The following is a 27,537-nucleotide window of genomic DNA, read 5'->3' as shown; positions in this document are numbered from 1 at the left end:
ACTGTGGGATCCCCGGTAGGGAACTGGGGGGGTGTCTTGACAGAGAGAATGGAGTGCACCCCTCACTCCCCCAAAATTCAGGGCTGCTCCACCTACCCCAGGCTCCCTTACGCACGCAGACAGACACACAAACCTCTCTCACACACACACTCTTACACACATTTATACCCCCACTAGGGCAGTCCCCCCCACAGCAGCATTTGCTGCAACCCCACCATGGGGCATGCCAGAGGGTTCCTGCGGGCAGCCCAGACTCCCATCTTCCCCCAAAACCCCACTCCAAGGCTGCTGGGGTGAACTGGTTAGTTAGCACAAACACCCTCCCCCGGCACCTCCCATCTTCTCCTTGGAAAAAGCCTTGGAAGGGATTATTTTTTTTCTCTTTTTCTTTTTTTTTTTTAAACCAAAAAAAAAAAACCCAAAAAATTATTATTTTTCTCATCGTTTCCCCTAACATCAATGGAGGCACCTGCTCTAGTGATAACACATTGAAAGAACAGTATCGTACACACTGTCTACAGCGCGGAAATGTACAAGCACGAGGTACACGAACCCGAGGGGGGGAGCGGGGACAACAGCACACAAGATTTACATTGAGAAGGGAGGCGGGGGACTGGTCCCCCCCCAGCCTCTGGAGGGATTAGAAAGGAAGTCTGCAAAGTCTCTCCTTGGTTTGAAGCTCTCCGAACTGGATATAAAATGAGACTTCCAAGAGAAGAAGCCTGTACAAAAGTCAGGACAGGGTGAAAGGGCTCAGGGCAGGAGGGGGGAATGGGCAAAGGGGCTGAGGGGGTATTTTCCCATTTTTTTTTTCTTTTTTTTAAACTTACGATTTAATAATATTATTTCGTTTTTCTTAAAAAAAGACAAAAGTAGGAGGTACCAGGAGCCAGGGGTTGCAAAGGGGCCCCAGGCAGATTCACGCAGGGTGGAGGGAAACACAGAGGCTGCAGGCAGGGAACAAGGGCACCGGCTGCTCCAGCAGAGCCGCAGGTCCTCCGTGCCCCCCAGCCCCCCACCACGCACTTCCTATATACAAGAGTCCCCCCATGGCTGTGCTGCGCTCTCGCTCTGGGGAGCGAGGGGAAGGGGAAGGTGCAGGAGAGTGGGAAAATGCGACGGGGCCCTATCCTCAACACCATCCCAGCACTGCAGGATCTGACCTCGGCCAGAGGAAGCTCCATGGCAGAGCCCGAGGCACAGGGAAGGCTTTCCATCACTGCCCCTCCCAACCAGCCCCATGCTGGACTAGGGATGTGCAATCCCACTGGAAGTGGCTGCTCAGCAAACTCCAGCCACAGGGCCCAGGGAAATGGAGGGTCTCTGTGCTGTGCCAGACCCCAACACATGGCATCTGGTAACCGCTGCCAACACCTCCCCACTAATTCCCCCTCACTCGGCAGGGAGGGGTTGGGCATGTTGGGACAGGGATAAGAAGCTCTCTGGGCAAGAAGCAGAAAAGAAGAGCAAAGGGGGAATAATGAAGCTACGGCCCCGGAAACCCACCCCTGCCCTGGGGTCCGTCAGGGAGGCAGGTGTGGGGGTGCGGGGAGGCGGCGGGGGTGACGGCTGGGGGCTGCCTGCCTGGCGTGCACCCCGGGCCGTGCACCCCATCATCCACGTGGCGCTGATCCGCCCCCGGTACCTCGCCGCTTCCCAGTCACTCTCCGTTGCAAATGTACAGGTAGATTGGTTGGGACTGAGTCCACGGGGCGGCGGGGGGGCCGTTACTGCGACGCCTGCGACGTGGGGTTCTCTGACTTGCTTTCCTGGCTGGAGGGCGGTTTGCTGTTCCAGGGGCTGTTGGCCCCCAGCGCCGGCGAGTTGTTGAAGCTGTCCTCATCGTCGATGCCGTTGGCGGCGTCAAACTGCGTGTTCTCCAGCCGGGTGATGAGCCGCTCGTCCTCGTCCCCAAACTCCCCCCCCATCAGCGTGGGCTCGCCTACCACCATCACATCCTGAAAGGGGAGACGGTCCCGAAACATAATCGAGGTGGGGGGAGCCTGGGCCGCTAGACCCCCCTCTCATCAGCACAGCCCCTTTCCCCAGCTGTAGGGCCACTTCCTCATCTCCACTGCAGAACCCAGTCTTGGGCACTGAGTGGGGCAAACACATCCTCACTCTCTTGCAGGACAGCAAAGGGACTGAGGGAAGGCAGCTGGGACACCCTCTCCTTCTTTTCCCCATCACCTGGGAAGAACTGGGGTGGCTCAGATAGGCAGTCCCTGGGGGTCTCCCCCTAGCAGCTCCCAAGGGCAGGGGCAGAGAACCCTCCCCTCCACCCCAGAGGAGGAAGAGAGAATGGAAACGGGATGCTTACAGGTACCTGACTGGACAGGGCAAAGGTGCTGGCTGGGCTCTTCTTCTTGCTGTTGCTGTTGTTGGTGTTTCCCCCACCGGAGCTCATGGTGCTGCCCCCCGACATCTTCCTTTTCCGGCGCTTGCTGGGCTGCTGCCGTGCTGGCTCGGCTGATGGAGAATGGAGACATACATGATCAGTCCCAACAGGAGGAAGCTGGTGCCCCCCAGACCCTTTTATGCAAACCCTACTTCTTCAAGGACCACATTCCCCCTCCAGGCTGTATCACCACCCTCCTCACCTCCACAGCTCTGCTGTCCTCCCAGACCAGAGGACAGGTGAGGAGGCAGGAACACTTCCATCCCTGCTTTGCTTTCCACAAGTAGCTGGCATCCCCCAGGTAGGGAGCACTGGCTGTCTGCAGCCCTGCTCTGCCCCTCTGGGAAGGCAGACCAGCATAGAAAGAAGACAAATGCCTGGTTCATCACCCCCAGCCTCATGAAACAAGAACAGCTCTGGGGCTGGGAGAAGCCTGCACCGAGGGCAGGGCCTGAGCAGGCAGTTCCAGACTCCCAGGCAGCACAGCAGGCAGTGTGAGACTCACCGGGAGGAGCGACCATCCGCTGCCACTTCTGGAAGAGGCAAGTCTTGAGGCAGTCCCGGGGACTGAGGCTGTAGGTCTTGTGCCGTGACATGAGCTCCTGCATTGGTTCTAGGATTACACAGAGCTGTAGGGAGCAGACAGACTCTGGGTTAGATTGCAATGCTCTGAGCCCAAGCAAAATGGAGACCCCATAACCCTAACCCTAACACCTCTACAGGCTGTAGAGTCTGTGCTGCAACAACCCAAGCCACACTGTGAGCTTGTGAGATTTGGCAGACCCACTGCCTCACAGCTCTCTACAGCCTCTCTGCAAGACTCCTCTACAGGCTGTAGAGTCTGTGCTGCAATAACCCAAGCCACACTGTGAGCTTGTGAGATTTGGCAGACCCACTGCCTCACAGCTCTCTACAGCCTCTCTGCAAGACTCCCTTCACAAAGCTGGCCTTGCAGCCTACCCACACCCCAGGGCAGCCAGGCATCAGGCAGCTGAGAGCACAAGACATGGCAGAGCTGCAAACCCCTCTTCTCACACACTTACTCGGAGGTAGTTGAGTGTGGAGTTTGAGAGCCCACAGCGTGTGATGTTCTTGGATAACTGGTCCAGCATCTGGGGATCCTGTGCCTAGGAGTGAGAGGGACAGAAGGCTCAAGTTTATCCAGGCTGGGAACAGCCCTCCCATGCCCCAGCCTGCAATGCAGGACTGGGTTGATGTCTCCCAACCTGCACAGCAGCCTGAGGAGCACAGCAGCCCTGTGTCATTCATGCCCAGGGGAACTCCTGGAGCTGTACTCACATGCATGGCAAGGATACTGCGAGGAATAAGTTCTCGATGCTGGCGGATGCTGAAATGCCACGTCTTTATCCTCATCATGTCATCAAACATGAACTCCAGGTAGAGCCGCCCCTCCACACACACCTAGGCAGGCAGGGCACAGGGTAAGGCACAGGCTGCCCCAGCTTCCTCCAGCCCAGATCCCCTGGGAACCCACTGCTGGCTGGAACATTCTCATCATGGCTTGCCTCTGCCTCTCAGGAGTCTCAGCAGAAGCCATACTCATGAGCCCAAAATGCACAGCCTCGTGGGACTGTAGCCACCAAAAGGGCACAAAAAACCAAGACAGGAGGGGCAGCAGAAGCTGTGGGCAAAGGCAGTACCTGGGTGAACATGGGCTTGCCGTGCTGGGTGACCATGGTGCACTGGTCACAGTCCAGTGACACGAAGTTGTTGTGGAAGGACTCCTTGGGGTGCTTGAGTACGTAGTAGAGCTCTGTGGCTCCCCCTTCAAAGATGCTGCGGAAGTAACGGGGAATCAGAGTCCGGCCAATCGCTGCAGCAGGAGAAGGAGGAAAACAAGGTCAGTAAACCCAGCTCATGGAGGTGTTCCTTGGAATGCACATGAAGACAGTCTTCCCATGCCTTCTGGCTGGAAACAGCTGAGCTCTGACACCCTACCCACATCTCCCTGAGCACACAACTGTCTCCTGCCGAAGGGCAATGCCCTTAGGAAGGAGGGCTCAAGCTGGTACTCACTGTATCTCTTTGGTCCATCCTCCAAGCAGAAAGTGATTGTTAACATGGCGTCATCCTCAAAGAATTCTGTGGTGAAAGCATCCCACCACAGATTGTCACATTCCTGGGGATGGCAGAGAGATGCTACGTTATGAGAAGGAGAGACAGACAGACAGACAATGGCTACCAGGCACAGCAGCCACGTGCTCAACCCACACAGGACTGTGCTCTGAGCTGAGTGCTCAGAGATGGGGGTGATAAGCCCTGTCCCATGGCCACATGTGGGAGAAGGTGGTGGGGGCCCCTGCTGCCAAAATACTGCCCTGGCCAGCCCTCACCCTCCCAGCTGCCTACCTCTGTCCAGTTCTGCAGCCGCTTGTTGAGCTCAAATATCCTGTAGTCGGTCTGGTTCCCGTACGGCGTGTGCCTCCTGCCCAGAGAGCACAGCAAGCCATCAGAGGGGAAGGCAGCCACAGGGTGTGGCTCTTGAGCCCACAGGGGGAACACACACAGCCCCTCCAGGGCTGGCAGAGTCTGAGCAATCCCCCCACAAGCCCCAGCCAGCCAGCATGCTGGCCCTGCTGAGGCACCCCCACCACAGGCATGAGCTCCCCCTCGAGCAGGGTCCACACCAGCCCCCCCGCTTACCCAATTCCAGGCTCCAGGTACGTCGGTGGGTACATAGGAGTAGGTCTAGCAGTGGAAAGAGATGCAGGCAAGTCAGTGCTAGCAGGGATCTCCCTGCTCACCACAGCTCCTCCTTCCCTGGCTACAGTAGGCACTCAGGCTCACTGGAGGTGAGACCCTCCCCACAGTGCAGACTGTACTCTGGCTGCCAATATCTGACAGCCCCATGGGGCAACCTGTAGCCCAAAACTGGGCTCTGATCCCACATAATTGGCTGCTCCACCCCTGGGACCTAGCCAAATGCTCCTTGGGGACATACCCAGCTCCTCTGCAGTGGTGACTGGTGCCAGGCAGGACAGACATTGAAGAAGGGGCTGTTTTGGCAGGAGCTGGAAGGGCTCCCTGTCATCCCATGGGCTTGGCCAGGCAAAGGGCTTGGCCTGACAGAGCTCAGGACCTGGAAGCTTCCTTCATTCTGAATATCACTCATTCTCAATCCACTATCACCTGTGCCTGCTCAAACTCCCTCTTTGCTCTTGTGCTAACTGAACCCCATTGCACTGCAGTCTCTGTTTGCTGCTGGGAAGCATAACACAGAGACCCTGGGGTGCAAGCTGCAGAGTGTCCTCAACATGGCAGATCCCTCCCTGGGCCCCAGCTCACCCCACATCTCGATCCAGCATGGTGCCTGGGTGGAAGGGAGGGAAGGCGTTGCCGTTCGGGGGCTCCTTTGGCGAGTACAGCTTGAATGACTTAGAGGAACAGCCTGGAAGAGAGAGAGGGGGGACACAGGTCAGTTGGGGGCACTCTGAGAGGAGAGGAAGGGTAAAGGACCAGTCAAGCCTCCATCAGCACAGTCCCATCCCTCCTCTGCTTTCCCTCTGATGTCACCCTACTCCCTTCATCCCACACACAGCTCCAGGCCTCCCCTGTGCAGGATGGAACTCACGAGGTCAAGGCTGAGCTCTCAGGATCAGCAGCCAGAGGGGCCCAGCCCCATCCCAAGGGTTTCTCACTGGTACCCAAAGTTTGTCAGTTCTCAACTGGCTGGGCTTTGAGGATGTGCCCGAGGGGGAAGGTCCAGCTGGTGAGCCTGGAGAGGGGCTGGCTGGGCCCTGGCCCTCCCTCCTGCACTGCTCCTAATCCCACTGACCGACCCGGGAATCACACAGGATCTTTTCGCTGACCTTTCTATCGTCATGGTGACGGGTGAATAATCGCCCAGAGGGATGGATGGCGGGTCCCCAGGCAGCCACCATCTGCCGCTCAGGCAGGCCAGCGGCCACCCGGATCCAGGAGGACAGAGAGATCCGACACAACAGCCCCCAGCTGTGATCAAACCATGCCAAAGCCTCCCTGCCCACCACAGCACCAGGGCAAAGGACAAGGAACCCATAGAGGGGCATGGGGTGTGATGGGGTCTGCGATGGAGCACACAACGTGTGAAACCAGCACAGATCCTAAAAGCAACCTGGGAACCCCCAGACCTGCCAACTGAAGACATTGGGTATGCCAGGCAGAGCCAGCCCCATCCCGGCTCCTTTGGGGTAGCCAGGCGCTCCCACATTCACCGGCCCACTCCCACCACAAGGGCAGGTTCCCGGGAGCAGAGGCTGCCAGCACCGCTCCCGAGCCCCGCGGGAGCCCCGGCACGCCCCGCGGCTGGCAGGACCCGGCACGCTGCGCCAGGATGCTGCTGAGGCACGCGGCTCTCTCTCTCTCTCTCTTCCTCCCGGCAGGCAGGCGGGCAGACGGGCTGACCTGGATGGGGCGCAGCAGCGGGCGAGCTGCCAGGCAGCTCCGGCTCCACCGGCTCAGCCGGCCCTGCCGCGCACAGACACGTCTCCCCCCGTCCCGCCGCGGGCGGGGCCCGGAGCCGAACAGGCCGGGCTACAGCCGGGGCCGAGGCGGGATCCCCATCGCCCGCCCGCCCGCCCGCGCACAGCCCTGCGACGGGCACTTCCCGACGCCCACGAACTGCCAGGATTGCCACCCGGTACTGCAGAAAGCAAAGCCAGCAGCGGAGGGAAGCGTCCCAGAGGCGCCAGACACACCACTGCCCCTCTGGCTCCACTCCACGGCCAGGCTGTGCAGAAGGGTGCAGGGACAGGAGCGGAGCAGCAGCTCGACCATGATGGATACAGTGGGGCAGCAAAAAGCACCAGACTCAAGGAAAGCGGTGCCACTAGCACAGGGACTCCAGATATCCAGCTCGTTGCAACAAAGAGCTCATTAGCCAACAGGGGTGAATAACCAAGGCATCACCTTCACCCTTGCCGAGCCATCTGGGACCCCAAGTCAGCAGTCACAGGGATTGCACACACAGCTGAGCAATGGCTGCTCAAAAGTAGAGGGGGTCACATCCCGAGCATTAAATCCCACTTGCAACAGGGGAACTATGTGGTTTATTTCTTGGGGCCTTTTCACCACATTTCCCCACAGCAGCTGAACCCAGCCTCTCTCCAGCACCCATCAGGATCTACCAGTCCTGTGGGGCTGGAGCCAGCCCAGCCACTCAGCCGTGGCTCACTCCTGCCTGCCTGCATTGAGGATAACTGGGACATGGCACAATTTCTCATATGGTTGCTAACAATGTCGGCCCCTTGCTCTTACTGAATGTTTTCATAGATAAAACAATTAATAGGGAGGTCAGTGATGGTCAGTTGCTGCTGCAGAGGAGTTTTTGCTTTCTGCTTTATCCACATCAACTTGTGCCCAACGGACATAATAATTCGTCCCAAATTGTACTAGAAACACAGCATTTCTATTTCCTCTATTCTGTTGTTCTACAACATGACACTGAAGCGTGTTCAATGCATAGGAAACTTCCCAAAACTCCCAAACTATTGTTAAAACAAACTGATTCATTAGGCAGAAACAACAGTGGCTGGAGCACTGCTTGTTTCTGGTCATCATGTCCTGAGGAGCAGGAAAAAATCAGACCCAACAGGTCTCATCCTTCAATTCTTTGTTTTTATTCACTGATGAAACATGGGAAGACTAAGTTCCCATGGCTTCTTGCTGTCCTCAGTCACCATCTTGTTTCTCAGGGTGCAGGAAGGTCTGGGGTAGTGAGACCAGGGAGACATATCACTCTCCATCCATTGTGCTTCTCACACTCTTCCCGAGCTCACTGCTGCTGGAGGTGGGACAGCAGATGCGCCAGGTCGCCACTTCTACCCAAGCCTCCATTTCCATCCTGGGCCTTTCCCAGCAGGTTAACATGGACACGCCCTGCTTTTAGAGCTCTACTGAGTGACCTATGTCAGGATCTAGAGGAGGGGAGAGGAGCCTGTTATGTGACCTCAGCAAGACTGGCATCCTGACCAACTATTATTTTTAATGCAGCGTAAAATATGTCACTGGATTCAGTGGCTTGAAATAACACTAACAACTGCCTTAGGATTTGATACAAGCTGTCCAAATTCTCCATTCACTATACACACACACACACTACATGAATTAACACAATTACTTTACGGCAGGAGAAACACCAACTTTCACTCACACATAGGTCATGCTGCCTGGTCTGGGACATCCCTCCATCACTACCTCTTTCCTTCACACTGCCCAGCTGCTTGCAAGCCTGTCCAGCCAGGACACAGACCTGCAGGATGTGGCCCTTCCGAAGCCAAGCCCAGAGTCTGGCCCTAGCTGGTATTTCTGCATGCCCCTGCTCTGCCTCCTGTTTTGAGCACAGGATCTGGGCAGGCCTGGTGCAAACAGGGATGCTGCTTGGTGGCTGAGCATGCAATGCCCCTGTGGAACACAAGGCAACAGGAGATGGTTCCTGTGGTCACTCACAGGTGCTGGCCCAGTGACACAAAACATTCAGCAAGGGAAAAGAACAGGCTGACACTGCAGCTGGTGAGCTCCCGCCCCAGGCAGGTCTGGGCAAACAGCACAGTGCTCATGGCCAGGTGGGCGGCTCCACGGCTCCTCTTCAGTGGGAAGGTGTGGGAGAAGGGAACCCCGTGAAGGGATCTCACAGCTCAGCATCCTCAGCCCAGGCCAGGTCCATAGGCCTGCTGTGAAAGCTTGGGCAAGTAAACTCCAGGTGGGTGGCCATCCAGGGAACAGAAGGCAGGTGCTCTGCCCATGACTCATGTACAACCCAGCACTGCCCAACCCTCCACCATGCTTTCTCCTCTGCTGTCCCTGTTTGTGAACTATCACTCCTATGGGGAAAGCTTGTCCAGTGCACTGTCCAGTGGGTTTGTTGGAGCAGGAATGATTCATATCCTAGATAAGCTCACAAAGCTGCAGAACATGAGATTTCCCAAGCACCAAAAGCACAGTGGACACCTCACAGAGCCATCACAGCCAGGAGACAGCAGGGTACTGTGAGCCGAGACCAGCACTGTGGAGCTGCCTGCCTGGGCAAGGGACGTGGAAAGCAGGGAGAAAAGCCTCTGCCTGAACTCCCATAACTTCAGTTCCCCATCAAAGAGCAAAGAACTGCTGAGGACAAAGGCAAAGCAGCATCAACATCTTGTTCCTCCTATACCTGTGGCCGCTGGCAGAAATCGGTGCCCTCCTACCAGACAGGAGCCATCCCTGTCTGGGCAGCCAGTGTGCTCTCTATGCAAGCAGCAAAGCCCACAAGCAAGGCAGAGGCGAAAAAAATAAATTATGAAAAAAATGAAGAAGTGGGGCTTGAAAGGGGCCGCAGGGTTACAGCTCAGCCGGGGAGCGTCCTGCTCCTCCCAGCAGCCCGGGAAGAAGAGAGGCCAGCCTTGCTAAAGGCAGCCGGTGCTTCCCGGCATGCTCCATGCTGCTTCCTGGCTGCCTAACGAGGCTTTAAAGTGTAAATAGCGGCATTGTTTCGCAGGGCTGCCTCGATGGGGTGTGGGAGAAAGAAATGCATCTTCCCAGGCCAGTCCCATTGGCATGAGGGTACTATCTGGGACTGGGTGCAGGGCAGCGTCTCAAATAGTTCACGTGGTTTTGCCCAGTGATAGTGCCTGCTGTCTGGAAAGTTGGCAGGGCTGGGAGGCAAACACAAAGTATTCAGAGTGACTGGGACAGGCAGAGGCACAGGGAGCAGTCTGTGGTCTGTCCCCACAAGTCTGCCTTCACCTCCTCTTTCTCCTTTTCTTTGGAATAGAAGGGATTGAGAGAGGCCAGTTGCAAACTCCGATGCTGTTGTTAAGCCCACAGGAACCCAGGCAGAACCCACCAAGATATGGCCTGAGACATTATCAGTGACAGTATCAACTTGCAGAAACCCCATTTGCTTTAAAAATGCAGAACTGATGAAGCTGAAGCTTCCAGGAGATTGAGCTCTCCAGGGAAGAGGAGATAGCACTTTTGGAGGAGACCATGTGCCATGGTCTCAGTGGCATCCAGAGGCTGACCCCAGCCAGGACACTGCCTGGCCCTGACCTGTCCAAAGGCAAGACCCACATTGCTGCCTGCCCGGCTGCATGCAGGGATTACTCTCTCACTTTTCCCAAGCTGCACATCCAAGCCGTTCACAGAGCTTATCTGGACCACAAGCTGCCTCCCTGCCCACACCACGTGGCTGTGCATGGTGTCCCAGCCCCAGGTCACATCCTGCAAAATTAGTACAAAAGTCCTCCACAGCAGCACACAAAGCATCTGAACCCAAGGGTGTTCTTCTCTGCAGATCGGGTCACAGATTTAGGGAGATGGCCAGAGAAGGGATAATCACCTGCAGCTAATTGTTACAAAGCAACAATTTTGATGTAGGCTGCAAAACAGTGCTATCTGAAAGCACCAGGTGAGGAGAACCTGGCCAGAATGGGGTCATGGCCTCAGGTCAGGGTCAGGGCTCAGTGCAGTCCCACAACCCCAGCTCTACCAGGGTCCAGGGTCTCCCACAAAGGCATACTCTGGAGCTGGACATTCGGCTAGGGCCCCAGGGAACTGCACTGCCCTGCAGTACCTAGGGGACAGCAGGAGTCTCCTCTTTTCCATTTTGTTCCTCAGATGATTCAGACACATAGACGAGGAATTCTCCAGGAGGGAAAAAGGGAGAAAAGCACACCCTGCCAATTGCAAAACAGCCAGAAAATTGAATCACGTCCAAGGCTGCAAGCCCCAGATGCAATCCCACAGATAACCCAGTTTCAGCTCCACTACTATCAACTTACCACGAGGCAGTCATTTCCTGCAACTCTCAGGGAAATATCCCACTGTCCCTAATTACTCCTTTCAGTTCACTGTCTCAAAGATGATCCATAATCAAACACTGTCAGTTTCAGCCTCAGGAATCCACCTTTCACATTTTCAGACGCCTTCCCTCTCTCCCAGACCCCTTTACCCTGGGTCCCTGCCACCCTGCAGCAACCAGGCTCACATCCCTCCTGCAGCATGCATTGGTGCAGCACTGGCAAACAAACTAACAATGTTGTGTGGGAACCATGGGGCTGGGAAAAAAACCCGTCAGCATACCCAGAATAAAAGCCTCCTGACAAACTAGGATTTTCATCATCAAAGGTTTTCTAGGCTCTGCGGCAACACAGAAAAATTCAGTTATAGCTAACCACGCCAGTGGCCCTGCAGAACACGAAGCCAACATCCTTGCTCACGGCTGCTTGCTTGCCACACACACGGTGGAGCAAAACTACACAGCTCTGCACGATATTGTGGGGTTGTTGCTCAGGGCAGCCCTCCACAGGGACAAGATCTGCCCGGGACAGCTGGAGCTGAGAACCACAGCGCAAGGAAGCGGCAGCGAGAGGCTGAAGCCTGTGCTTACACTGAGAGAGGGGGATCCACAGCGATCCTCCAGGCCGGCAGGACCCCCAGTGCCGCTGCCTCGGAGCGCAGGAGGCTGTCAGCCCCCACGTGGCGCATGGAGATCTGCGATCCCGGGATGCATCGCTCCGCTCCCCCTCGCTCCCTGCCGCTGCCAACGCCGCCGAGAGCTGCACGCTGGGACGCGTAGTCTCCGGAGACGCGGCCCCGCCGCCGCCGGCCGCCTTGCTTGCTCCATGTTGCCTCCTAGGAGGAGCCCCGCAGCCCTGGCAGCCGGCCAGAAGCCCGCTCCGGAGGGGGGAAAAAGCTGGATAACTCCCGCCGTGAGCATCCAGCTGGCCTCGCTGGGGCAGCGTGCGCCCGGGGCAAACCATGACGCTGGCGTGCAGCGCCTGCCACTAGGTCTGGACCACTCACAGATGCCCGTGGAGAGGAGAGACATCGGGAGCACGGCGGGAACCTACTCAGTGCAGCTTACAAAGCACCTCCATTGCTTCTTCGAGCCGCCAGGGCAAGCCTCTGCCCTCCTACTCAGGAAGAACTTCTCTCTTCTCAGTTCTTGGTTAAGAGGCAACATGGGAGCGGCTGAAGGAGGGACAGGCAGGCTGCCGGCAGCACTGGGGACAGAGCAAATGGTTGCTAGACTCGTACCACTGCACTGGCAGCGTGTGCTGCCACTGGTGTCAGCCCTTTGGACAACCAGTGCAGGATGGGGCCAAAACCCCAGGAAGCAAAAGGACGGGGTATGGTCAAGCACACCTGCCTGGTGCTCCTGAAGGCATGAGGAACCCCAGGGAAACCCTCTTATCCCAGCATCCCTGGTTACAGCTCCACCCGAAACAACAGCAACCCACGGGACAGCAAACCTCATTGCGGCAAGCGTCACAACCCACAAACATACACAGAGCAAACAACAGCACGAGCACTCTGTCCCCAGATCACTCAGAGGACAGGAGGTTTCCAAGGAGAAGTGTTATCCTGCCCTGCCGCCACACAGGACTTAAGGTTCATATTGTCGATGCAGACGTGAAGCTCACGCCAGTGCAGAGCTGCAAGCACATGAAAGAGGGCAGGCTAAGAGAGACCACTCTGGGCCAAGCACTGGTGCCATCCTGCCAGCCATGGAACAGGGAAGGAGTCCTGGGGCCAGACTGGTCCATATCATCCTCTGCTCCCACATCCTGAGAGCCTGGGCAAGCTCAGGGTCACGAGCTATCACGACTCTCTGAAAAGAAGCTGAAAGAGGCTCCAGGTCTCCAGCCTGGGGCACCTTTATTTCAACTGAACTTCTGTGGCTTTTCACTGCCCTTTTCCTATTTTGCATGGATTGTGACCTGTTCTGGTGAGGAGAAAAGTCACCAAACGACAGCAAAACCTTTGTGTCACCAAACCTTCCAGCACCAGCCTGTCTCCCTTGGACACAAGTTTTCCTCCTTGAAGCAACACAACTTAGGCGTCATTCTGCTTAGCACTACTCAATCTTTAAGGAGTGCTCAGATCACAAACCTGGGATTTCTACAGCATCAGGAGTGGAAAGACCACATTCAGTTCTACTTCAGTGAAAACCATAACTCCCCCACAATGAGCACACTCCAAAACTTAAGGCTTTAAAGGAACAAGGACACTGATATTTATCCATACTTGCAACAGAAGCAGTAAGAGCTGATACCTGACCATCACCGGAGTTGCTGTGAAACTGCTCAGACAAGGTGCTATTGAAAGCATGTGGAGAACAACTGGGAAGACCCTGGGACAGGGTGTTTGCTCTCACACCTGCCTGGCCCAGCCTCAAGCAGGCTCAGACCCTCCTGGTGAGAAGAAAGCAGGTGATGGTGTGCAGCGTGGGGTAAGTGCACACCATGTGCCCCCAGGAGGTGACTCCCTGTTAGACCCCATAGCCTTGGGACCCTTTGCTCACATGTCACCCTGGGAGTGGCTGACACCTCTGGTTTTGGCTCCTGCTGTGGCACTGGCTTTGGCTAGGGATGGCAGTTGCTCAGCAGGTTCCTGACATGGTGCCTGGCTTCTGCCAGCTAAGGCTGCAGTGATGGGACTGGGGGCTGCCCAAGCCAAGGGAGCCCCAGTAGTGCTTATCACCCATCCTGAGCAGCAGGCTGGCAGGGAATACTAGGCCAGCTACCCGACATCAGGGCAGCCTACCACAGCAGGCTCTGCCAAAGGGGCTCCAGGAAAACACCCGCCCAACTAGGACACCCCTCTGCAGCTCTGGCATGCATGCTGACTCCTAAACTGGAACCTGTCTTCCCCACTCCTGAGGATGCTGTGCTCACTCTCAGCTTGGTCTCCACGTCTGGCTGGCCCAGGTCAAACCAGTGCTTTGTCTGCCAGGCAGGATGAGCCCCCTGTGCCCATGGCCCTCTGAGCCTGGACACCCGGCAGGGCAGCTTTTGAGAGACATGAGGCCCTCATGTGTTTGCACCCCTTGGACCTTTTACTCCCTTTGAGGCAACCGTGGGAGGCTGGTGGGACCCTCTGAGCTGTGAGCAAGGATGAAGTTGCAACAAACAGTGAGGTGCAGCGGGTGAGCAGCCCCCAGAGCCAGGCACTGGCCCTGTAAACCCCATGACAGCGCACACAGGGGGACCAGGAGGGCGTGGGGCAGCTGTCAAGGGGCTTCGGCAGGGGAAGGAACCCGGAGAAGAACAAAGGGAGCTGTGGGCTGGGATAGAGCAGGGCAGAGCAGGGCAGAGGGGCTGCTGGCAGCACCCCACCAGGCTGGGGGTGCCGCTCCAAAAGCCAATACATGGTGGAAAAAAAGGGGAGCCAGGGGAGGGGAGGAACACCACAGGCAGGGAGGGGGAGGACAGACACGGGAACTGGAGGGGAGGGAACGAGCTGAGGGGGCAAGGATGCACCGTGCAGCTGGGGAGGGATGAGGGACAGGAGAACTGGGTAAGGATGGAGAGGGGAGCCGAGGAGAGAGAGGGGAGCCGGGGACAGGGAGAGCCGGGCCGGGGGAGCAGCGGGCGGGCAGGGGGCTGCCGCGGGAACCCTGGGCCGTACGGGGGCCCGGCGGGGAGCGGCGGCGCGGTGCGGCCGCGCACAACTTCGCAGACGCGGGGGCGGCGCAGGCGGGACCCCGGCCCTCACCTCGGCCGCCCGAGCGGGGCCGCCAGCGGGGTGGGGGGGACCGGGAAACTTCGGCGGGGGGGAAGAGGGGCGCGGGGGGGCGGGGTGACTCACGGCGCGGCGGCGGGCGGGGGTCCGGCGGCGGCGCGGCGGCGGCGGGCGGGCGGCGCGGGGCCGCCGCGGGGCGGGGCGGGCGGGGCGCGGGGCGGGGCGGGGGCGCTTCCTTTGTCTGCGCCGCGGCCGGGACCACAATGGCTGCGGCGGCGGCGGCGGCGGGGCCCGCTCCCCCCGCACCGCTCTCCCGCCCCGCGCCGCCCGGGGGCCCACGGGCCGGGGGGGACGCCCCAAGGGGGTCCCCGGAGAGTTGTTCCCCCCGCCCGGCACCGGTGGAGGCACTCCCCGGGATGGGGATGCGGGAGCCGCGTCCCGCTGAGGAGCTCGGCACCAGCCGGGGCAAGGATTCTTTCCCTGCTGAGAAAGTTTGAATAAAAATAGACCTTTTCCCTAGCTTGGTTTCGGGGTGTCTGAAGTTTTTTCAGGATTTTTTTTTTCTTTTTGAAACTTGTTTCCCTTTCCCCCAGTTTAGGACGAAAAAAGAAAAACACGACCGGTTTGTTTGGGAGGGGGGGATGAAAAATAAAATGTTCCAGTTTGCAATTGCCATCATACCCCCAGGGTCTCCTTTCCTTGATAAAACTGCAACCTCTTCCAGTTCGGAGATTTTACAAAAATTTCCATTGTGAAAACATCCGTTATATATATATTTTAAAAAATCCCATTTTCCCCATTCCCGTTCTGCCCCACATCTGCCCCTTGCAGCTTCTGCCCCTGCCCTGGCAAGTCAGACTGGCACAGACCTCTGCTGCCAGCCCAACCGGCAAGCGCATGGGCTCAGCACACACACACACACACACACACGTGTGTGCTGGTGCAGCTCACCCCACACACATGGGCTGGTGCTCACGCCGATGGGCTGGCATGCACTTGCACGCCTTCCCAAAGGCCTCCCGGCACAGCTCCCGCTGGGTGTACACCCATGCCTGGGGCACGCACACCCTCCCACATCCCCCTGCTTGCAGGGCCAGGCCCGCACCTCCTCTCCGAGCCTTGGGGCAATGCAGGTACAGCCAGTTGGGTCCTGCCAAGCACACTTGCTTCCCCCCGCCCAACAGAGCAGACATGGTGGATGCAAAACCTCATCCATGAGGTTTTGGGGGTGTCCTCCCCTCTGTGCTTGTGCGCCTCCAAAGCTCTGCACCTGAAGACTGGGGGCAGCTCCCTGCTCCCCACCATCTTGCTGTCTGGGACCAGCACTGAAGAGGGACAGGCAGCATGCCCTCACTCCTGTCCCCCACACTCATCAGCTAAGTGAGACTCCAACCCTGTCCTGCTCCACATCACACCATTATGATTTCCCCTTCCTCTTGTAAGCTACCCTGCAGTACTGTTTTCCACAGGCACGTGGCTAAACAGACCAAAACTCTTTGTAAACCCCAGATTCACAAAGAGAAAAATGTAAACCTAAACTGTAAACCTAAAAACCTCTGTGACACCTTACTCTGTGAAAGGCACATGCAGCTGGAGGTACCCACATTGTCAGTGCCTAGATACCTGGGTACAGGGATGCTGTGAGTGCTCCAGCATGCTGCCCCTTCACTGCCTGTCCTCCTGCCAGCCCTAACCTTGTGGCACTGGATGAGATGGGGCTGCAGCATGCTGACCTCCATTGTTATTAGGCCAAAAAAAGTGCTGGCTGCAATGCTGGTGACAGCTATGGTATGGCACAGCCTTCCTGGTCAAGACAGGCCATTTAGCACAGTCCACCTGCACCCCATTCCCACTCCAAGGCACAAAGATGCACGAGGCACAACCACCCACCAGCACTCAACACCACACTGCTTCTGCAAAATACTGCAGAACAGTGAAAAAAGGGGCATTTTGTGCACATATCAGAGATTCCTGGCACCAGTGCCATGGCCAGGGAATCAGAGAGCAGCCCCCATTCATCCCCAGGCCCCATGGCCTGGCCCAGTGCATCCACAGCAAACATGCCTGGAGCAATTTATCCCGGGGCTCAGCAGCCCTCCGGGACTGCTCACGTGTCCCTGCTCAGCTCTGACGACAGTGCTGGACTGGTCCACGTGGCTGCAGCAGCCCCAGCTGTTTATGGTTATAGCCGAGTTAATAATTAAATAGATGCTGGATGGAGAGCAGAAGGGCTGGGATGCAGCTGGGAAGCGTGTGTGGCAGGAACGGTGTGGGGGAGCCCCTTCCTCATGATGTGCTCATGCCCACACTGTGAGGGGAGCAGGGGGCTACCCAGTTTTTGTGATAGAGCACTGCAACTCCCAGATTGCAGCCTCCACTCTCCCCCTAGCAAGGGCCCCATGCCTGCCTGGTGTCCCCGAAGTCCAGCCCTCATCCAACATCCAGGACAGGTCTCAGCCCAGGGAGCTGGCAGCAGCTCGGGAGCAGGAGTGAGCACAGGGATACATCCCAGGCAAATGGATGGGAAGAGCCCGCTGGAGACCACGGTAGCCAGGGGATGCCCATGTCTCTCTGATCCCTGTGGCCATGCCTTGGTGTGCCTGCAGAGTGTGTGTGAGGGATCCCAGGTGAGCAGGGCAGGAGGCAGGGCATGCTCACACTGACACCCAGCCGGGGCCCTGGCAAGCGCAGCACTTCCAAACTTCATGGACTTGTCCAAATAGCAGCCAGAGCTGGGCACCATTGCACCACGCACAGATGCAGCCTGCAGCAGTGCAGCACAGCATGCATCCTGGAGCACCCTCCTTTCCAGAACACAAGAGCCAATCCCTCAAATCCTACCATCCTTCAAACAGAAATATGCTTTGTTTCCCTGTTTCTTAAGGAGGGGCTTCTCTCCCTCCTAAAGCTATGCATGACCAGATAAAAAGGGAGTTCTGGGGCAGGAGGGGCCCTCATTTTTGGCTGGAGAAGCCACAGCTCCATCTCTCCAGAGGAGGTTTGGGGGAGGCTGGAAACTACACGGTGAGTCATGCCAGGCAGGCAGCAGATCCTGGGGGCTCCTGGGATTAACCCTTCAAAACCAGAGCCACTTCCAGACACCCAGAGGCAGAAATAAAGCCAAGGCGCTGGGAGAAAGCTGCCAGAGCAGGATGGGAAGTTACAGGGCCACATCTCGAGCATCCTGCACGGGACAGAGAAATCAATCTAAGTACATGAGCAGTGGACTAGCAGCAACCAAGTGCATGCACTGGTGCCCATCACCTCCAAAACAAGAGGACATGGAGAAAGGTTACAGTGGGGTGCAGAACCTCAGAGTGCATGAGGTTCATATGGGGTGTCCACTCCCACATCATGCCTTGTTCTGGTGTGGTGGGTTGGCCTCATCACCACTGGACTGCCCACAGGCTTCAAAGGAAAGGTGCAGTCCACAAGCAAGCTTTGGCATGTCCTGCTAGAAGGGGGTTTCCCCATGGCACCAACACCAGAGAAATGCCCCACGGTGTTCCTGTGCTGCCCCTGAGACGTTGCAATGCACATCCTGCAAGAGCTCAGCCCCCAGCATGGCCACCCGCAGCAGTGAGCCCCAGTTCCTCTGCAGAAGCCCAGGGCCAGCCTGCCAGAGCTGCAGGGTTTTAAGGCTCCTCCAGAGCCTCCAGGTGGATTCTCTCATGTTACAAGAATGGTTCGTTTTACAGCCCCTTTCCTGGTCTGGGAACCCACAGCAGGGAGGGGGCAACATGCACCACGGCTGCACAGCCCCAGCATCCTGCGCCTGCCCTCTGTCCCCCAAGAAGACCATCTACCCTCCAAGGGACAGGCACTTCTGCTTCAAAGAGAAGCCAAAGCAGAATCCTCAACAATCAGCCCTGCAACTCCAAGAACTCAGCCCTGGTGAGAGAGCACCCTGGTCCCTCTCCATTCCCTCCACTCATCTCCCAAGCCACAGAGGACCCTTGGCATCCGTAAGAGATTTACATAGCCAGGAGCTGCCACCCACCAAACCCCCACCCACTAAGGCTGCCATCCCTCCTGGTACCCACATGTCACTGTGCCCTCCCACACTAGAAGCTCCCCTGGGAGAAGGTAAGGGCCATGGGTATACATGGTTGACTCGAAGCAGGTAACCCTCTACCAGCTGAGCCCACCCTCTGCCACCCCCTCACACGGTGCTGCCGAACACTCCGGAGCAGCTCTCCGAATATAGCAGCATCAAATAGCTCCATCAATAATGCATTGCTTCTGCTTCCTCTCACTGTCGTGTTTTCGTTGCTAACATGCGTGTCCTTCCTGTTAGCGGCTGCCTCCTCCCCACCAGCTAGGCCAAGCAGGGACACAGCCACGGTGGGATGGTGACGGCAGCTCCCACAGCTCCAGGTCCAGTTCCTGTAGGGACTGACAGAGAGCCCCATCTATTCCACTCAGGAGCAGCCTGGGGTTCTGGAGGGGAACCCTGCCAGCATTCAAGTCTCCTGCTGCGCACGCGCTGGCAGCAGGCACGGAGACTCGGCATGCCATGGCTGCCCAAAGGATTTGGCAGGGGCACAAAGCTGGGAGGAGCATATTAACATCTCCCCAGCCTCAGCAAGGAAATGCCCCTCTGCAAGGACTTTTGGCAGCCTGGCACTCCCCATACCCAGGCACCCCCATTCCCAACTCCACGCAACACCACACCACATCAGGCTCCTCCAGCAGCCCTGCGTTGCCATCCCTGGCAGGGAGAGCTCCTGGTGCCGTGCTCCTGCCTGCCCCTGCCCACAGCTGCCCTGGGCTCACCCCGGGCCAGTTGGAGCAGGCAGGTTGGGGTGCCTGGACCTGCCCCATGCCCAGCAGAGTTGTGTGCCTGCAAAGCCACGAGCTGCCATGGGCTGCCAGTGGGGAGGCAGAAGCTGGTGTGGGCAAAAGCTGGTACCCACCACCCTGCAGGTACTCACAGCAGGCAGGGGCAACCCCTGCCCTGGAAGGGAGACCCCCAGGCTGCACAAGACCCTGGTTGGAGGAGAATGCAAGTAGTAGTGCAGAGGCTGGTGAACTGGCTGCTGCAGAATGGTCCAGCATCCCAACACCACCAATGTCCCACCCTGGCCTGGGCTGCAAGCACTACGTCCAGCCACCTGGGCTGAACTGCAGAAACCTGGCTGCATACACAATACCTGTGTCCCTTGGTGTGTAGTAGAGGGCCTGAGGCTGCTGCTCCTGCAGAAAGCAGGGGCTCTCCCACCCCCTGCCTGCCACCCTTGCACCATGGGGCCATCCTGGGGCACAGGCACTGTCACCTTGGTGCAGGGTAACCTCTGCTACCTGACTGTGGATTCTGCAAAGCCAGGGCAGAGAGAGAGACCCTGTAAAAGGGGGGCAGGAGCTACATCCCACAGGGTCCCCCAAAGGAAGCAGGAGCAGAGGGGTGTGGGCAGGGTGTTATCGGTTGCCCTGCGGGCAGGGCGGGTCAGGGCTGGACAGGGGCCAGCGCCTGCCACAGCAGAGATTACGCCTTGGGTTTAACGTTCATCCCAATCCATGACCTGCCCAGGAGAGAAGGGGCTGAGCTGCACTGGGAGGCTGGTCTAACAGCTTTGGAGACTCCTGAGCCCCACCAGCACCCCTGCTCAAAAGGGAAATCCAACACTGGTGCACAGCCCACTCTCCCACACCCTCACAAGCACACAGCATTGTACCTCCCAAAAACCTGCCAGCATCACCCCTGCTGCAGCCACCCCAACCCTGCCCCCCAGAGACCCTGGGAGAGGGGCAGACTGCTGCCACTATCCTTGCTCCAGGTGGGGCCCAGCAGCCCCCTGGCAGCCCTGCCTGCTCCCCAGCACCCTCCCCCCGGCACCGGCAGGAAACCACAGCTGCAGCCTGCGGGCAGCTGATAACGGTCACCCAGCCCCATCCTGCCTGCACCCCACCACCCGGGAGCTGTCCCCACACCCACGGCTCCCCAGGCCCAGGGGTGCACCCACACCGCACACAACGGCAGCCCCAGGGCCCAGTGTCACCCTGCACTGAGCTGGGGATGTCACTGACAGTGACACACTGACAGTTGTTGTGCATGGGCACCACGCTCCCAAGTGTCCCTGGCACACCATGCAGATCCATGCCTCGCATGTTCTAGCAACATGGATATGGTGGGAGAATCCCAGAGCAGAGTGGAGGAGGAGAGGGTGGCATGAAATTGAGTGATCTGACACAAAAGGGATGGGCAGGGGATACTTGAGCTGCTTCGGCTGCTGCCCTGCCTGGGGGCACACAGCCACCTGGCCAGTGCATTCCTGGCCACAAGCCCTCCAGGGTCACAAAGGCACCTCCCTGCCCAGGGGCATCCCTTCACTCCCCAGAGAGCAGCTTTCACAGCAGTTTATGTTGAGCAGGTAACAGCACTCCTGGAATAAACTTGGGGCCCAGTGCAAATACTCAGTGCTGAACCCCCTGGCACTGATGTGGCACTAATCCATCCGAGATTCTCCAGGCAAATCCTGGGTGAGCTCACACTGGCCCCAAGGAGCACTGTGTTGGTACCTCACACCAGTAACAGGACCCCTGAGGAATCCCCTCGCTGAGCACCAGACAGCCACAAACCCATCCTGACTTTGCCACAGCATGCCAGAAGCGGGCAGGCAACACAGAACACATAGTATCTAGCGTCAGGCTCTTCTTCCCTGCTGAGGGGGACAGGACAAATAACATGTTTCACCCAAACATCACTGGTAACATGAAGAAAGCCTGAACTAGAGCACACTGATACATGCCACGAGGCCTTGGGACCTCTACTGCTCCTCTCCTCCTCAACAGGCCCAGGGGCACCCCAAGGTGCCAAGCCCCCCGGGGGATATTTGGGAGCCAGAGCCCACACAGGTCAGGGCTGCTGGCCCCCCCGCCGCGGCACTCAGCCTGCTCGCTGCCATCCCTTTCCCAGCGCATCTGTCGCAGAAGGCATGTGGCACAGCTCGGCCTCGTGACGGTGGGGGATGCACGGCGCCAGCTCGGCAGAAGGGAGGGATACGGCAATGGGCCGTGCCCTGGCCTGGACATGTCCATCCCGGGACCCCAAGCATGTGGCTCGGGAAGCTCTCCCTCCTGCCAGAGGAGCGCACAGGCTGGTTCTCTGCAAGGTGTCCCAGGGAAGGTGCTGACCTTGGGAAAGTTGCTTCCCTGCCATGAAGCTGGAGCCAGCCCTGCAGGGAGGGAGAACAGCTCTGCTCCGGTTTGCTCCCCTCCTCCCCCTCTGCACTGACACCATCACTACAGGGGGAAAAATAATGATAATAATAAAAACAATTAAGAAAGAAAGTGCAGAGCATGCTGGGAGAGTGAGAGGTGCCCCCAGGGGTCAGGGCCCCGCTGGGGTCTGGATGCCAAAACCTGTCTGCCGGCCCTGCTCCAAGCAGCCCTGGGCACAGCACCACCGGCACCAGCACCAAACAGCTGCTGCCCCAGCCTCTGCCACCTCCACTCTTGAGCCCATTACGCTCTTGCTGCTCAGCTCTCCACATCTGAGGTGGGAGGCAAAACCCTCCTTAGCCCTCCACTGGCCCCCGCAGCTCCCCACCTCCTCGGGCACAAGAGTGCATCAGGTTCCCAGCTGAGCAGCCTCCCTGCTCCAAAGCTTTGCAGAGGGGAAGAAAAGAGCAGGAAAACATTTCTGGAGGGGTGCAAGAGGAGCTGCAGTGGGGCACGATGCACCCCCAGGGATGGCAAGGAGTACATAACCCCTCTGGGAGGGCACAACTTGGAAGGGGGGCAGCCAACCCGCCCCCCCGGCAGCAGCTCCCAAGCAGGAAACTCCTCCAAGTTAATGCAGCCCTGAAGAGCAGCCTGGGCAGAGCGGCTCATTAAATGTTTCTGGCTGGCGGGAGGCCAGCGGCAGAGCTTGTTTTTTCTATATTCCGATAAACAGTCCGGGGAGGGGAAGGGGGAGGGGGGCGCAGGCTCTGGATGTGCCACCCAGCCCCGGCGGGGGAGCGGGGGAAGAGGCGGGGGGCACACGAACATTGCACGGCAGCCTCGCGTCCTCCCTGCCCTGGGGCAGCGGGAGGGGCGGCGCGGAGGGCACACAACACACGAAGCTATCCGCGGGGACAGTCCCAGGTGAGGGGTGACCCCACGGCCCCACATCACCGCACCGAGAGAGGACCCCCCTCTTTGCGCCCACCAACACGCCGATGACATTCTCAGTGGCGTGGGGCCAGCTCCTGGGGAATACGACGGGGCCCCACCGTTGGCCGTCCCAAGGCCTTCTCCCGGCCCAGGCGGGACCCCCGCCAAGGCTGGGGGCGGCGGGAGGGGTGCCGTGCCCCCGGTGCGGGGTGCCTGCGGGGCGGGTGCTGTGCTTGCTCGGCCTGGCTCGCAGGGAGGTTCACGTGACTTTCTGCTTGAGGAAGCAGCGCTCTGGCAGCTTCCAGTGGGAGATGGAGGAGGAGGAGGAGGAAGGGGGAAGGGGCCGCCTGCCTTCATAGAAACACGGTGGCGAGGCGCAGGCAGCGCAGGGGCGGAGGGCCGCCGCGCAGGGGCACCCCTTCCCCACCCCGATAATTCAGCTGCAAACCCCTCGGCTCCGGGGGAGGCACGGGGACCGTGTGCTGTCACAGCGCCCCACTGCCTCCGGCAGCCCCCCAGCATGGAGTTCTGGCCTGGCAGGAGGCTCTCTCGGGACCACAGGGATGCTGCCAGGGGAGCTGAGCCGAGGAGCGTCCCTGCTGTCCCCCCGCAGGGACCCCATGTGCCAGATGCCCAGGGAAATGGCAGAACCCCCTCCCCAAACTTGGGTCCCCATCTGCTGGCCAGCGCCGCGGGGACCTGGTGCTGGACAAGGTTCCAGCAGCCCTCCGAGCCCCCTGCCTTGCCTTGTTCCTGGCACAGCAACATTCTGCATACAGCAGCAGGCGATGCAGCCAGGCCAGCTGCCCCAAACTTGCCCCCAAGCCCAGGTGTGCAGATGAGTATCCCTGCGGCAGCACCCTCCCAGGTGCTGAGATCTCACCAACTCATCACATCTCCTGTGTAGTCCTGCAGCCTTGCTAGCCTGCAGGCTCCAGAATTAGGAAGAAGCTCTCCAGCAGACACCCCACAATGGCTGTGGTGGGGGGCCATACAGCATGCATGTCCAGCAGCAGCATTACCAAACCTCTGCAGGGACACTGCCTCACACCCACACAGGGAGCTGTGGCACCCCACAGACCTACTGCCCTGGCCACAGGGGCACTTTGGGGTCACTCTTCACAGTGCCACCTGAATGCCTGCCCAATGCCTCTGCAGCACTCTGACTGTGGGGTCTCAGTTCCAGGCTGGTCCCAACATTCCATGTGCTCTTGGGTCCCAAATCACTTAATCTGACAGATCTCAGCATCCATGCCATAGGAACCCCAACACCCATGCCACAGAGTCCTGGCCTCACAACCACATCCCAGCACCCATGCCACAGGGCTCCAGCCGCGCAGCCAGACCCCAGGACTCATACCATGGGTTCCAATCCCACAGTCAGACCTGACTGTCCATGCTCTAGGAACTCCAGCCCTTCAGCTGGATTCCAACAGCTCATACTATGGGGACCCCATCCCCACACCATAGTGACCAGGACTCCAGTCCCCACACCCTGCTGACACCCATAGCTTATCCCCAGCACCAGCACTATGGCCAAACCTCAACAACTACACTGAAAAGTCCCCTGGTGTTGTAGTCAGCTCCCAGCAGCCATGCCCTAGGAACCCAGCCCCATAACCAAACCACAGCACCAACACCACGGAGACCCCAGCACCAATGCCAGATACCAGCACCAATGTCATGGAGACCCCAGCCGTCTTCACCAACACCATGAAGACCTCAGCCCTATAGCCAGATCCCAGCACCAATGCCATGCAGTCCCAGGGACCAGTACCATGGGGAACCCATCTCCGTAGCTGGACTCCAGCACCACTGCCTTAGAGACCCCAGCATTAATGCTACAGAGACACCAAGCACCAATGCCATGGAGACCCCAACACCAATGCCACAGAGACACCAAACAGCAATGCCATGGAGACCCCGACACCAATGCCATGGAGACACCAAGCAACAATGCCATAGAGACCCCAGTCCTGTAGCTGGAGATGCCAGCCCCAAAGCAGGACAGCAACATCAATGGAGTGGGGACCCCGACCCCAGAGCCGGACCCCAGAGCCCATTCTTAGGGGACTGAGCCCCACAGCCGGACCCAAACACCATGGGACCCCAGAGCCCATTCTCAGGAGATCCAGCCCCGCAGCAGGACCCCAACACCAACACAGTGGGACCCCAGCCCCACAGCCAGACCCCGGCACCCCCGGGGCCCCCACCCCGCAAGTGGCCCCCATCTCCCCACCCCGCCGCGATGTCGCGGGGACCCCAGCCCCAGGGCCGCCCCCGCCCCGCGCCGCGCCACTCACCAGGGCATGCACAGCCCACTGACATCTTCACATGCCTGGCCCGGCCGGGGGTCGCTGCGCGCTGCCCGGGCCGCGGGGGTCTCGCATGGGCGGCGCGCCGCGGGCTCCGGCGCGGCGGGCGGCGGGTAGCGCCGCGGCCAGAGGCGGGCGGGCGGGCGGGCGCGCCGCGAACCGGCGGAGCAGCGGCGGCAGCGGCAGCAGGAGCAGCGGCGGCGGGGGCGGTCGGGGCGGGGGCCGCGGCGGCGGAGCGGGAGCGGGGGCGGGGGCGGCTGCGCCGGCGGCGGGCGGGTGGGGGCGCCTCTGCGCGTGCGCGAGGCCTCCCGTTTCCCCCCCCCCCCCGCCGCGAGCGCGTGCGTGTTGCGTGCGTGCGCGCCCCCCCGACTGGCCGCTGCCGCGCACGCACGCGCCCCCCCCCCGGCCCCCCCTCTCCGGTCACCGTGAGGGGCGGGGGGATCCCGGTGCGGCGGGGGGGCCCGCCAGGGAGGAGGGCATGAAGCGAAGGACGAGGGGTCCCCCCTCCGCCCCGAGAGGAGGCTCCGGGCGCTGCGCCCCGGGGTTTGCAGCCTGGGAGCGGGGGCAGCGCTCTCCCCAGAGCCCCGCGGGTGGTAGAGGGATCTCAGGGCGGCGGGGGCTCCCGGAGGCGGCGCGGGGCTGAGGCCTCCATCCCGCCCCCCTCCCCCGCCGGGGCTGCTCCTCCCAGGCCCTGAGAGAGACACGACTGGAGGGAAGAGTGCTCAGGGACCCGCGCTCGGGTGTCTCAGGGCGGCTTGCTGGGGTGTCCACCCGGGAGGCTGTGGGGACGAGCAGAGGACGCCACGGCTGTTCCGCATGGAGGAGCCTACTTTAGGCTTGTGCTTTTTGGGACCTTGCCAGTCTCCCAGCCCCGGGGCACGGGGAGGACACGGCACTGTGGAGGTTGTAGGTGGGAGGGAAGGGGCCGGGGGGAGGAAGGAAGGGGGTTTTCAGAAGCGCTTCGCACAACCAGGGACATGGTGACCGGCGTTTGCTGTGCCTTGTGCGGGGATGGCAGAGGCTGCTGGTCTGGAGGCCGGGAGCTGCTCTGGTCTGTGCTGCACCCTGTGCCGGAGGGATGTGAGGCCGGGGGCCACAGAGATGCCAGGGCAGGAGAAGAGTGCCATACGTCCGTCCCCTGAGGGACACCCACCCGAGAGGATCTCACCAGAGCTGCCCCAGCCTCATGCAGCTCTGCTCCTGCACATCGGCTGTAGGGCTAGAGCCCAGTCCGCAAAGGCAAGCCCTGTCCCTCTACTGCCTTGACAAGATGCAGCCCCAGCCCCACGATGGGAGCAACGTCCTGGGCTGAGCAAACTGCTCCGGGGAGCCAAAGCCCTCTACTCTCTGAAGGGCCAACTCCGCCCCATCTGCTCCTGTCTGGGTGGGACTCACATTCCTCTTTACTGAGTGAAGTGTCCTTTAAGCATCACACGGGGTTTTGAGCTCTCCTTTGCAGGCTCTGCCTATTAGCCCTGAGCAAGCTGCCTACCCTGAGTGCTGCACAGGCTGAAATTAGGCGACCCTGACCAGCATCTGGCTGTGCCTGGCCAGGGAGTGGTCACCACACAGAGAGGGAAGGGAGCCAGGGAAGTACAATGTGCATTTTTCTTTCTATCCGTTGTTTGTTTTTCTTGTAAACCAGCAGGAATGCCTCGTATTGCCCTGTGCCAGGAGTGCATCCCTGCTGAGGATTGTACTGGGAGAGGGCAGGTGGGATTCCCTGTGGTCGCACTCCAGGGACCCTATGTGCAAGGAATAGTCCCACTTTACAGGTCCCACTCTACACACCAGGCCAGGCTTGCTCTGTCAGAGATCAGCCTTGTTGTGCCGCAGGGTCCTGCCACACACAGGCACAGAGGGATTAGGCAGGTCACTGCATGCCCTGGATGTGCCCCAGGGAGAGAGGACAGGACAGGAAAGGAGGGTGCGGAGGAGGAGAAGGAAAGCTGCAGGGCTCCAAGGGGAACATTGCTCCACATCCCTGTCAGCAGGTTATGGGGAGCTTCTCCTCAGGCCAGTGGAGAGATACATGGACATTTCAAAATGACTTGTTCCTTGATTTAGATGTGTTGAGCTCAGGGGAAACAAAGTACCAGTCAGAGGGGCAACCACACCTGGGCTGCAGAGAGCCTGGAGCGCTTGCCAAGCCTCCCCAGCTTCCTCTGCAGTACCGGAGGCAGGTGCTGGCCTGAGGAGCCTGTTACATCCAGCAAAATCCCCCACACCCCAGTGGCGTGCTCACATTCACCCATTGCAACACATGTGCTCTGCGGCATTCAG

The 27,537-nt window shown here is 59.3% G+C and overlaps 1 protein-coding gene across 3 annotated transcripts; it reads right to left on the bottom strand.

Annotated features, from left to right (window-relative positions):
* Positions 1 to 368: 368 nt before the first annotated feature.
* On the bottom strand, positions 369 to 25,341 carry LDB1 (LIM domain binding 1). 3 transcript variants are annotated; one of them, XM_083866341.1, is made up of 11 exons: positions 25,243 to 25,341; positions 5,705 to 5,807; positions 5,063 to 5,107; positions 4,769 to 4,844; positions 4,436 to 4,538; positions 4,060 to 4,232; positions 3,698 to 3,820; positions 3,442 to 3,525; positions 2,904 to 3,027; positions 2,321 to 2,469; positions 369 to 1,958 (listed from the first exon to the last, which is right to left on the bottom strand). In XM_083866341.1, the coding sequence occupies exons 1-11, from the start codon at positions 25,265 to 25,267 to the stop codon at positions 1,728 to 1,730; spliced, it is 1,236 nt and encodes a 411-aa protein (XP_083722467.1). In that variant the 5' UTR covers positions 25,268 to 25,341; the 3' UTR covers positions 369 to 1,727. The 3 variants fall into 3 exon arrangements, with proteins under 3 accessions (XP_083722467.1, XP_083722468.1, XP_083722469.1); XM_083866342.1 differs by having other exon boundaries at positions 2,327 to 2,469; XM_083866343.1 differs by lacking the exon at positions 25,243 to 25,341.
* Positions 25,342 to 27,537: the final 2,196 nt, after the last annotated feature.

The sequence above is a fragment of the Zosterops lateralis genome (assembly GCF_965231275.1).
Source record: "Zosterops lateralis genome assembly, chromosome: 8".
In the NCBI taxonomy this organism is placed as follows: domain Eukaryota; kingdom Metazoa; phylum Chordata; class Aves; order Passeriformes; family Zosteropidae; genus Zosterops; species Zosterops lateralis.
Note: the sequence above shows the minus strand (reverse complement) of the source record. Positions and strands in the feature narration are given on the sequence as shown.